Source organism: Hyperolius riggenbachi, chromosome 7 (assembly GCF_040937935.1).
Source record: "Hyperolius riggenbachi isolate aHypRig1 chromosome 7, aHypRig1.pri, whole genome shotgun sequence".
Lineage (NCBI taxonomy): Eukaryota > Metazoa > Chordata > Amphibia > Anura > Hyperoliidae > Hyperolius > Hyperolius riggenbachi.
The window spans coordinates 224,152,961-224,165,727 of NC_090652.1; the positions used below are offsets into that span (position 1 = coordinate 224,152,961).

The 12,767-nt window shown below is 41.7% G+C and overlaps 1 protein-coding gene across 2 annotated transcripts in view; it reads left to right on the forward strand.

The window, feature by feature from the left end:
- The window catches only part of PRMT2 (protein arginine methyltransferase 2), a 486,423-nt gene that overhangs the window by 14,785 nt on the left and 458,871 nt on the right, over positions 1–12,767 (forward strand). For both annotated transcript variants that reach the window (XR_011022800.1, XM_068245318.1), the window contains exons 4-5: positions 6,613–6,777; positions 9,273–9,448. Coding sequence is in view for 1 of the 2 variants with exons in the window: in XM_068245318.1 (XP_068101419.1) it covers positions 6,613–6,777; positions 9,273–9,448 (341 nt within the window). In the remaining variant the exon portion in view is untranslated. The remainder of the gene's footprint in view (positions 1–6,612; positions 6,778–9,272; positions 9,449–12,767) is intronic.

Consider the following 12,767-nt stretch of genomic DNA (forward strand, 5'->3'; position numbering starts at 1 on the left):
TTCTACCAACCAATGTCAAAATATTAGCGAAAGTTCTTGCCATGAGGCTCAATAATGTGATCTTGGATCTTATACACACGGATCAAATTGGCCACGAAAAACACCAATATAAATATTTGCAAATCGGTCAGCGATTGCTTCCTTGGACATGGCCAAAGCTTTCGATGTGGTTGAGTGACGCTTTTTGTATGCAGTCATTGCTGGGTTCGTGGCTAACTTTCGGAGATGGGTATGCATACTTTTATACAAATCCCTACAGCAAGAGTATTCACAAACTTTTGGATCTCTTGCCCCTTCCCCTTAGGCATGTGACGGGGATGCCCCTTTTTTCCTCTACTGTTTGCCCTTGTTGCTGAACCACTGGCATATAGAATGAATGTAGAAGAGCAGACTCGGCTGTCATAGGTTATAAGACTCTGTAGCTGCAGGACAAAATAAGTATACAGTGGTTTGCAAAAGTATTCAGACCCCCTTGAAGTTTTCCACATTTTGTCATATTACTGCCACAAACATGAATCAATTTTATTGGACTTATACGTGATAGACCAATACAAAGTGGTGTACATGTGAGAATTGGAACGAAAATCATACGATTCCAAACATTTTTTACAAATAACTGCAAAGTGGGGTGTGCATAATTATTCAACCCCCTTTGGTCTGAGTGCAGTCAGTTGCCCATAGAAATTGCCTGATGAGTGCTAATAACTAAATTGAGTGCACCTGTGTGTAATGTAATGTCAGTACAAATACAGCTGCTATGTGATTGCCTCAGAGGTTGTCTAAGAGAATATGGGGAGCAACAACACCATGAAGTCCAAAGAACACACCAGACAGGTCAGCATTAAAGTTATTGAGAAATTTAAAGCAGGCTTAGGCTACAAAAAGATTTCCAAAGCCTTGAACATCCCACAGAGCACTGTTCAAGCGATCATTCAGAAATGGAAGGAGTATGGCACAACTGTAAACCTACCAAGACAAGGCCATCCACCTAAACTCATAGGCCGAACAAGGAGAGCGCTGATCAGAAATACAGTCAAGAGGCCCATGCTGACTCTGGATGAGCTGCAGAGGTCTAACGCTCAGGTGGGGGTATCTGTCCATAGGACAACTATTAGTCGTGCACTGCAGAAAGTTGGCGCTTATGAAAGAGTGGCAAGAAGAAAGCCATTGTTCACAGAAAAGCATAAGAAGTCCCGTTTGCAGCTTGCCACAAGCCATGTGGGGGACACAGCAAACATGTGGAAGAAGGTGCTCTGGTCAGATGAGACCAAAATATAACTTTTTGGCCAAAATGCAAAACGCTATGTGTGGCAGAAAACTAACACTGCACATCACTCTGAACACACCATCCCCACTATCAAATATGGTGGTGGCAGCATCATGCTCTGGGGTGCTTTTCTTTAGCAGGGACAGGGAAGTTAGTCAGAGTTGATGGGAAGATGGATGGGCAATCTTGGAAGAAAACCTCTTGGAGTCTGCAAAAGACTTGAGACTGGGGCGGAGGTTCACCTTCCAGCAGGACAACAACCCTAAACATAAAGCCAGGGCAACAATGGAATGGTTTAAAACAAAACATATCCATGTGTTAGAATGGCCCAGTCAAAGTCCAGATCTAAATCCAATCGAGAATCTGTGGCAAGATCTGAAAACTGCTGTTCACAGACGCTGTCCATCTAATCTGACTGAGCTGGAGCTGTTTTTGCAAAGAAGAATGGGCAAGTATTTCAGTCTCTAGATGTGCAACCTAAAACCTACAACCTAAAAGCCTTGCAGCTGTATTTGCAGCAAAGGTGGTTCTACAAAGTATTGACTCAGGGGGCTGAATAATTACGCACACCACACTTTGCAGTTTTTTTTTTTTTTTTTTTTAAATGTTTGGAATCATGTATGATTTTCATCCCACTTCTCACGTGTACACCACTTTGTATTAGTCTTTCACGTGGAATTCCAATAAAATTGATTCATGTTTGTGGCAGTAATATGACAAAATGTGGAAAACTTCAAGTGGGCAGAATACTTTTGCAAACCACTGTATATGCAGACGATACTATATTATAATTGGCAGATGGAGGTCCATCCCTGATGCGTGCACTAGACATTATAGAGGAATCTAGCTACTACACTAGGTTATGTGTTAATCCTAGTAAATCTGTTATCCTTTTAGTAGATGCGCAGTCTAACAGGCTGATCTCCCAATCTTTCTCTCTAGAAGTAGTACAGACTAACCAGCAAGCTCATGGCGAACCAGAACTCATTGGAGTGTGTGAGGGGCTACAATGGTCCTAAAAGCCCCCTTACTAAAATGCTAAGAAAAACAAAAGTTTACGGTCAGAAAGAATTTGCGATAATTTAGGTTGGAGTGAGCTTGAGATATCTCCCAGTGCATCACTGCTGAATATATTCAAATTAACCATTGTTACCCTTAGAAGCTAAACACACCTCCATCTGCCAATTATAATCTCTAGAAGTAGTGGATATGTGTGAATACCTTGAAGTACACATCACTAGGGAACCTAAAGCTACCTACAGAAAGAAATATTTGGATTGCTTGCCCTCGTGCAGTCCAGATGTGGAGCATGGGCAAAGCTTCCATTAACTGTGGTGCGAAGGAACACCTTAAAGGACAAGTGACGTGAGAATATGGAGGCTGCCATATTTTTTTCCTTTTAAACAATACCATTTGCTTGGCAGCCCTGCTGATCTATGTGGCTGCAGTAGTGTCTAAATAACACCAGAAACAAGCATGCAGCTAATCTTGTCAGGTCTGACAATAATGTCAGAAGCACCTAATCTGCATATGCTTGTTCAGGCTCTATGGCTAAAAGTATTAAAGTCAGAGGATCAGCAGGATAGCCAGGCAACTGGTATTGGCTAAAAGGAAATAAATATGGCAGCTTCCATATCACTCCTGCTTCAGTTGTCCTTAAAGCAAAATGATTTTGCTACCCCATATCTTGTATATGTTGCACCACTCCCGTTAATATTCCTCTTTCCTTCATTAAAGTGTACCTGAGACAGGGCCACATGAATAAAATATACAGACCTGGGGCTTCCTCCAGCCCACTCCGGCCTGATCGTTCCCATAGCGTACTCTTCTTCCTCTCTGTTCGCCCGCCACTGGCCCTGGAAAATCCGTCAGTCAGGGCCAGTTGGCGCATGCACAGGCCATCTTGCTCCCGTTGCCAAGAGCTTTCTATGCAGGCGTAGAGTGCTCCCGGTGACGAGAATGCGGCTGAAGCACATGCATGGCAGGGCTACGCATGCCCAGTTGGCCCCGGACCAGAGGACTTACCGTGGCCAATTGCGGAAGAACGGAGAAGAAGAGGACGCCGTGGGAGCGATCAGGCCAGAGGAAGCCCCAGATATGTATATTTCTTGTGGTTCCATTCAGAATGCAGTTGCTTAGTTTTATTTGGGGTAAGGGACGAGCAAAATTAAAATGCTCACTACTTCAAAACCACACTGGTTTAAGGGGGGGGGGGGTGGTTGAATAGCCTTATCTGTGTTTCTTAAATACTGCTTGGCGTCACAAATACAACACATGGCAGCCTGGTTCTCAGTTCCCTCAGCTACAAATGTGGAGACACTATGATACAGTCAAGATCCCCAAAGAGAAAGTGTTGCCTTGGATGTCCTGTGACTATATTTGCCAAGGGATAAGCAAGGTAACCCCATACTAGACAAAGCAGGTAAAATATGGAAGTGTGACAGTAAACTTTATAACAAAAGCTATGAGATGCACACTCCCTTGTGGCATAACTGTTCTCTTAACAAATTCATAACCATCCCAGGTCCCCAACTCTGGATGAATAGAGGAGTTGTTTTTCTAGGCCATATTTTTAAAAATGGATGCTTTATTGATTTTCCTAGTTTAATAAAGTTGCATATTATCCCAACTGTGCCGAAATTCAGATGCCCCCAATTAAAACATGTCTTTAAAGGGGTTCTGTGGATAGCAAACCCCCCCCCCCCCCCCCCCCAAAACAGACACTTACCTGGGACTTCTGTCAGCCCCCTGTAGCTGTCATGTCCCGCGCTGTCCTCCTACGATCCTCCGTTCCCCGCCGCCGAAACCAATCAATTATTCGTCTAACAAGAAGAATAGTGCGCGCTCCTGCTCGCATCTCCGGGAGCTTACTGCGCAGGCACAGTACAAGGTTTTCTCGTACTGCACCTGTGCGGTAAACTCCAGGAGCGGGAACGAGCACGTGCGGCCGCGCAGCCGCAGTCTCACTAAAGGACTTCAGAGCGGGATCAGCGGTGGGGAACCCCACCCAGGAAGTCGCTACTTCAAGCTCCTCCCATTGGGTCGCCGCTACAGGTCAATACCATGCAAAACCACCAGACAGATGAACACCTTTTTCCCCCAAGCGGTTCGGCTGCTTAACTCCAACCTCCCCCCACCGGGCCCGCCTACTGGCATGCCCTAGCGGGGTCTCTCAGTCAGCTCTCAACTGCCCAGGGTCTGCACTGGGGCCACCATCACCACCATCATTATTACTACTACTATTATTATTACTATTATTGGACTGCTCCTATTACTATTCTTGGGCTGCTCCTGTACGGCAGGTTTAACACTAACCTATGACCCAGTTCCTGTCAATTGTAAATTGTCTGTGTTGTGCTTCTTGTCAACCTGTACTATGTCGATGCCATGTGTACCACAAAAATTTCCGAATATGGCGCTTGCTGTATTTGGCGAAATAAATCTGATTCTGAACGGAGGATTGGAGGAGAACGGCGCGGGACATGACAGCTACATGGGGCCGATAGAAACCCTAGGTAAGTGTCTATTTCTGTTTCTTTTTAGTATCAAAAGAACTCCTTTAACAAGCATTTTCCTCTGACTCCTATAAATGTTGATAGTTCCTTTATCAGATATAATTCAAGATGGCCCTGTCAGGCATTTAACTGGGATAGCTTATAAAACTTACTGGAACACAGAGCGCTGGATATCACTAACTCTTCTAGAAGTAAAGACTTGTATGCATGTTCCAACCTGCATGATAGTTGGGCAGATTGATCCACTGGTTGGATCTGGCAAACAACCTGTTATCAGTTGGTCATCTGGTTGCTTGCCAGCGGTACACACAAAGATAGTTGGACAGATTGTTGGTACGTGTGTATGAGCCTTAAAGAGCAACTCCAACCAAGAATTGAACTTTATCCCAATCAGTAGCTGATACCCCCTTTTACGTGAGAAATCTATTCCTTTTCACAAACAGACCATCAGGGGGCGCTGTATGACTGATATTGTGGTGAAACCCCTCCCACAAGAAACTCTGAGGGCCGTGGTACTCCTGGCAGTTTCCTGTCTGTGAACCTTGTTGCATTGTGGGAAATAGCTGTTTACAGCTGTTTCCAACTGCCAAAAAAGCATGCAGCAGCTACATCATCTGCCAACAGTAAAAATGCCACCATGAAATAAATGTCAGAATGTAAATCAAATGGATTTAAAAGATTTTACAATGGGCAAACACTGACTAAATCATTTATACATAATTGCAAAAATGAAGCACTTTTTTTTATTACATTATGTTTACTGGAGTTCCTCTTTACGTGGGAGGCAGATGGGGTGGAGTTGACTGATCACTGGGAAGATGCCCTCCTGATGATTAAAAATACATTGCCATGTATTTGAGAGCATATGACGCAACTCTATATCATCAATAATATTTGACACAGACTCTGTAAATTCAAATGTAACACTGCTGATGTTTGCCTTGAGTGTCAGTATCCTTCCCCGGGCATTCTTAGATCTCATCTAACAATGCCCTATACTTGTTAATTACTGGAAACAGGTCCCTGGATTCCTGCACAATAAAATGGGCTGCCCAATGAATAGTGACCCCCATGGTATGCGTCTTAGGCGTGATACAAGATGAAGGGCTTGGTGCTTCTCTTAAAACTTACCTCTCTGGTACCATATTTATGGCACGGCAAGGGGTGGATTGCAGATTGCTTGCGCCCACACCGCTCTTGCTAGCAAGTTGGATTAAAAGAGTGGATAACAATCTATCATACAAAAACTGTAATGCCTTTATTCTTATTAATAAAGCGGGTGTTTGTTTTAAAAAAAATAATTGCAAAAGAATATAACACTGGGCAGAGCAAAGTTTTCTTGTTCTCCCATTTTACACATTGATTGGTATAGCTAGAGACGCTGTGCTTCGGGAATTTATGCATGTTTGCCTTTCAGTAGACCAATGTTCTGATGGGTGCTAACACTCTCTCAGCTTCAAAAAAAAAAAAAAAAAAAAGCTTGTGGAAGTGTCTAATTTGTCTCAAGGCACTGATATATGCCTTTACCTACCTGTGGTCTCCTAAATTAAGACAGAAGTTGCTGCCGTTATTTGATGAAATACAGTATAGTCATTGTAGAAGAAAGTATCTTGACAATCCTTGGGGCCTACATATAAAGGGCCAAAAAAAGTAAACTGCCAGTTCACCTACCTCATTTTACCAAGGATCAATTTACCCTGCACTAATAGGCCAAGGTTTCCGAGTTCTAGAGTGATTTATTATCACTTTATAACATAACAACCATTTCCATAATGGAGGAAACTGATGTACACTGTGTAGCTATGATATAACCTATGCATGTTTTATCAGGTGTATGCTGTAGAAGCCAGTGATATAGCTGAACAAACAAGTAAATTAGCTGAAGAAAATGGATTCTCGGGTACGGTGAAAGTCCTCTGTCAGAGAGCAGAAGAGTTGGAATTGCCTACCAAAGTCGATGTCCTTGTATCTGAGTGGATGGGGACCTGTTTAGTGGTAAGATGGCACTTAAATCTTAGTTTATTGGATTATTATTATTATTATTATAGGTTGTATTTTTATTATATTATTTTACCTTAGAAATCATTTGTACATTTAGGAATCTAAACTGCTGTATAAAACTAGCAAGATTGCTGAAGAAGCAGCAGGAGAGGATGGATTGTGGCATTGTTAGATTGATTTTGGCTTTCTGAGATCCATTACTAGGATTTTGGCAAGGGGGCACACCTGGCCCATCATTTAACCTGCAGCCCATACTCTTCATGTGAGAGGTAGATTTGGTGTAGGAAATGGGGTGACATTGGAGTAATGAGGGTGTAGGGAGAAGTCCATTCTCACAGTTTACTCAGAGGGTCGCCTCTCCCCAGAAGGTTGTGAAGAGGGTGTTAGTGGTGCAAGAACAGTTTGGTGCCAAAAATACATAAACTCTTTACATTTTCATTGCACATAATGAACATTTGTATTGCACAATTAGTGAAAATCTAGTGTGAGTACAGTGTCTCTGATAATGCCCCTCCCCCTTCCTGGGTTGCTCTCTATTGGATTGTAGATGCCCCCACTATTTTACTTTCTTTTGTAGACGCTGCATCTGTGTGCCGCTCCCCATTTCTCCTAGTTCACCTCACTTAAAAAACAGATGTGGTCGCTCATCATATAAGGGTGTACATATTACACTCTTCCATTTAGCTGATCTGTGGGGTAGATGTGGCTGGGGTACATGCCCTTTGTATGGTATCTCTATAGGCGTTTTATTTTAAAAGCATATACAGGTTGTCCCCTACTTACATGGGTTATGTTCTGAGAGTTTGTTTGTAAGGTGAGTCGTGTACATAGGGAAACATTATTAAATGTATCACTGTCTGATAGTATATTTATCATTAGACAACTCTGGATTTGGATATAAAATGTAAATTTTTTGGGGGGTAGTTTTCAACATGCTTTTAATTTATTTAAAGAGACACTGAAGCGGAAAAAAAAATATGATATAATGAATTGGTTGTGTACTATGAATAATTACTAGAAGATTAGCAGCAAAGAAAATATTCTCATACTTTTATTTTCAGGTATATAGTGTTTTTTCTAACATTGCATCATTCTATAATATGTGCATATTACACAACACTCAGCATTCAAAATGATTCTTTCAGAGCAGTCTGTGAAGTAATGAACTCTCCTCTAGCAGAGGAAAAGTAAACAGTTCAATTACAGTTGAGATAATAAAAGTCAGATAACAGTCCTCTCCACGACCAAGTTAGTCGGAGAGCTTAATAGCTTTTTTGCATAGAGATAACAACTGGAGTTTCTCAACTCTTCCTGTACTGGAAACAATTAGACTGATGTATCTGATCTTAATGTTTTTTTTCTTAGCTGTACTACACATACAAATCATAATATCATCATTTTTTTTTCGCTTCAGTGTCTCTTTAAACTACTTACAACAGTTTATACGTAGTGTAACATGTAACAACAAAATAAGAACCAGAACCAGGGCTGTAGAGTCGGAGTCGGGGCAATTTTGGGTACCTGGAGTCAAAGTTGGAGTCTGTGGTTTCATAAACTGAGGAGTCGAAGTTGGAGTCGGGTGTATTTTGTTCCGACTCCACAGGCCTGACCAGAACAATACTGTATATTTTGTATATGGAGACAACTTTGTATGTATGAAAAATTGTATCTCGAGTCTTTTGTAAGTAGGGGACTGTCTGTATTTAATGTTATTTCCATTATTACAGTGTCCATTAGAAAATGGTTATTGCAGTAAATTGCATGAGGCTATGTCTTTTTTCTAAATTAAAACAAAATTGTTGTTTTCCATGGAAATATAATTTTTTGCAGATTTTTATTTGATGAATGAAGGCCTGTGTCACTTGGTTAAAATTAAACTCCACTTTAATTAAAAATTGTTACACACATGTGCACCTTACTTTTTGTAATTTAATGTTCTAATAAACATCTTTGATTTGCAGCTAGTTGCATATGCAGGAAAAGGGACATTAGACAAGACAAGACAAATAACATTTATATTGCGCTTTTCTCCTTGCGGACTCAAAGCGCCAGAGCAGCAGCCACTAGGGCGCGCTCTATTGGCAGTAGCAGTGTAAGAGAGACTTGCCAAAGGTCTCCTACTGAATTAGTGCTGGCTTACTGAACAGGCAGAGCCGAGATTCAAACCCAGGTCTCCTGTGTCAGAGGCAGAGCCCTTAACCATTACACCATTAGCCAACTATTAGTGGGCAGTTTACACACACCAGTGAATAATACTTTTTTTTTTTTTTTGCTTGAAAATTCATAGCGGGTTGCAAATTTGAATGGAAAAATGTTATTGGCAATTGCCTTGAAGACACTAACAGTTTCTCACCGGGATCTTGTATTTTATTTTTCTTTACCCCCCCCACCACCCTTTCCCTTTTCGTCATACAAGCCTTTTTGTTTATCACACAGATTTGCTCCATTTATTTTGGTCTTCCATTTCATGTTTTCTTTTCCATGGGCAGTTTGAGTTCATGTTGGAATCCGTTCTTCTAGTTCGGGACCGGTGGCTGAATGAAGGTGGCGTGATGTGGCCCAGCACGGCCTCTGTACACCTGGTTCCCTGCAGTGCAGAGAAGGAGTATGCCAGCAAGGTGCTCTTCTGGGAATCGCCCTATGGGCTGGACTTCAGTGTTTTAAAGTATGTATGATATGTTTCCTAAAATTCTGTTGTTTATTTGAATTAACCAGATCTTTATCTCCTATGAAAGGCATAGCATATGACCATAACAAAGATTTCAAAAACATGTCCACCGCTAGTTACTGTACTTCATATTAAAGATGAACTGTAAGGAGAATTTTCTTTCATTTTTTGTTGTTGTTTACAAAACAAAGGAAAAGGTTGTGTGTTATGAGGAAAAGAAGAAGAGATAAGCAATAGAGAGAAAAAATCCTCTTACCCTGTCAGTGTGGTATAGAAAAAGTGCCTCACGCAGCATGGGAGGAATCATGTTTACTACTGGCAATAATGTCAGAAACCCCGGATCTGCTGCATGCTTGTTCAGGGTCTATGGCTAAAAGTATTAGAGGCAGTGGATCAGCAGGATAGGCAGGCAACTAGTATTGCTTAAAAGGAAAAAAAAAGTATGGCAGCCTCCATATCCCTCTCGCTTCAGTTGTCCTTTAACCCTCTTAGCAGTAACCCCGAGCTGAGCTCGGGGTAAACCGCCGCAGAGGATATCTCAGCCCCTGGTGGGGCGATTTGCCTCATTTAAAGTGCTGTATGCGCAGCTAGCACTTTGCTAGTCCCACACAGCGGCGGAAGAGGCCCCCCCCCGCCAGAGCCCTGTGCTGCCCGGACCAATAACTTCCAGGCAGCGCTATGGGCTGGATCGGAGGCTTCTGACGTCAGGACGTCGGCTGACGTCCATGACGCATTCCCCTGTTTGCTATTGATGCCGGCGACGATCGCACTAGAGGGACACATGTGCCCTCTAGTGTTTCAAGTAGCTACCACTCTGGTAGCTTTACATGAAACAAATTTTTTTTTTTTAAATGTATTTCTGCCTATTTGACAGAATTAACCACTTAAGGACTGCAGTCATAAAACCCCTTAAGGACCAGAGCCTTTTTTTCCATTCAGACCACTGCAGCTTTCACGGTTTATTGCTCGGTCATACAACCTACCACCTAAATGAATTTTACCTCCTTTTCTTCTCTCTAATATAGCTTTCTTTTGATGCTATTTGATTGCTCCTGTGATTTTTACTTTTTATTATATTCATCAAAAAAGACATGAATTTTGGCAAAAAAATGATTTTTTTAACTTTCTGTGCTGACATTTTTCAAATAAAGTAAAATTTCTGTATACATGCAGCGCGAAAAATATGGACAAACATGTTTTTGATTTAAAAAAACCCATTCAGTGTATATTTATTGGTTTGGGTAAAAGTTATAGCGTTTACAAACTATGGTGCAAAAAGTGAATTTTGCCATTTTGAAGCATCTCCGACTTTTCTGACCCCCTGTCATGTTTCATGAGGGGCTAAAATTCCAGGATAGTATAAATATCCCCCAAATGACCCCATTTTGGGAAGAAGACATCCCAAAGTATTCACTGAGAGGCATGGTGAGTTCATAGAAGATTTTATTTTTTGTCACAAGTTAGCGGAAAATGACATTTTGTGACAAAAAAAAAGGGGAAAAAAAAATTCCATTTCTTCTAACTTGCGACAAAAAAAAATGAAATCTGCCACGGACTCACTATGCTCCTCTCTGAATACCTTGAAGTGTCTACTTTCCAAAATGGGGTCATTTATGGGGTGTGTTTACTGTCCTGGCATTTTGGGGGGTGCTAAATTGTAAGCACCCCTGTAAAGCCTAAAGGTGCTCATTGCACTTAGGGCCCCTTAGCGCAGTTAGGCTGCAAAAAAGTGCCACACATGTGGTATCGCCGTACTCAGGAGAAGTAGTATAATGTGTTTTGGGGTGTATTTTTACACATACCCATGCTGGGTGGGAGAAATATCTCTGTAAATCACAATTTTTTGATTTTTTTACACACAATTGTCCATTTACAGAGATATTTCTCCCACTCAGCATGGGTATGTGTAAAAATACACCCCGAAACACATCATACTACTTCTCCTGAGTACGGCGATACCACATGTGTGGCACTTTTTTGCACCCCAACTGCGCTAAGGGGCCCAAAGTCCAATGAGTACCTTTAAGATTTCACAGGTCATTTTACGACATTTGGTTTCAAGACTACTCCTCACGGTTTAGGGCCCCTAAAATCCCAGGGAAGTATAGGAACCCCACAAGTGACCCCATTTTAGAAAGAAGACACCCAAAGGTATTCCGTTAGGAGTATGGTGAGTTCATAGAAGATTTTATTTTTTTGTCACAAGTTAGCGGAAATTGATTTTAATTGTTTTTTTTCACAAAGTGTCATTTTCCGCTAAGTTGTGACAAAAAATAAAATCTTCTATGAACTCACCATACTCCTAACTGAATACCTTGGGATGTCTTCTTTCTAAAATGGGGTCACTAGTGGGGTTCCTATACTGCCCTGGGATTTTAGGGGCCCTAAACCGTGAGGAGTAGTCTTGAAACCAAATGTCGCAAAATGACCTGTGAAATCTTAAAGGTACTCATTGGACTTTGGGCCCCTTAGCGCAGTTAAGGTGCAAAAAAGTGCCACACATGAGGTATCCCCGTACTCAGGAGAAGTAGTATAATTTGTTTTGCGGTGTATTTTTACACATACCCATGCTGGGTGGGAGAAATATCTCTGTAAATGGACAATTGTGTGTAAAAAAATTAAAAAATTGTGATTTACAGAGATATTTCTCCCACCCAGCATGGGTATGTGTAAAAATACACCCCAAAACACATTATACTACTTCTCCTGAGTACGGCGATACCACATGTGTGGCACTTTTTTGCACCCCAACTGCGCTAAGGGGCCCAAAGTCCAATGAGTACCTTTAGGATTTCACAGGTCATTTTGCGAAATTTGGTTTCAAGACTACTCCTCACGGTTTAGGGCCCCTAAAATGCCAGGGCAGTATAGGAACCCCACAAGTGACCCCATTTTAGAAAGAAGACACCCCAAGGTATTCAGTTAGGAGTATGGTGAGTTCATAGAAGATTTTATTTTTTGTCACAAGTTAGCGGAAAATGACACTTTGTGAAAAAAAACAATTAAAATCAATTTCCGCTAACTTGTGACAAAAAAATAAAATCTTCTATGAACTCACCATACTCCTAAGTAAATACCTTGGGGTGTCTCCTTTCTAAAATGGGGTCACTTGTGGGGTTCCTATACTGCCCTGGGATTTTAGGGGCCCTAAACCGTGAGGAGTAGTCTTGAAACCAAATGTCGCAAAATGACCTGTGAAATCTTAAAGGTACTCATTGGACTTTGGGCCCCTTAGCGCAGTTAAGGTGCAAAAAAGTGCCACACATGAGGTATCCCCGTACTCAGGAGAAGTAGTATAATTTGTTTTGCGGTGTAT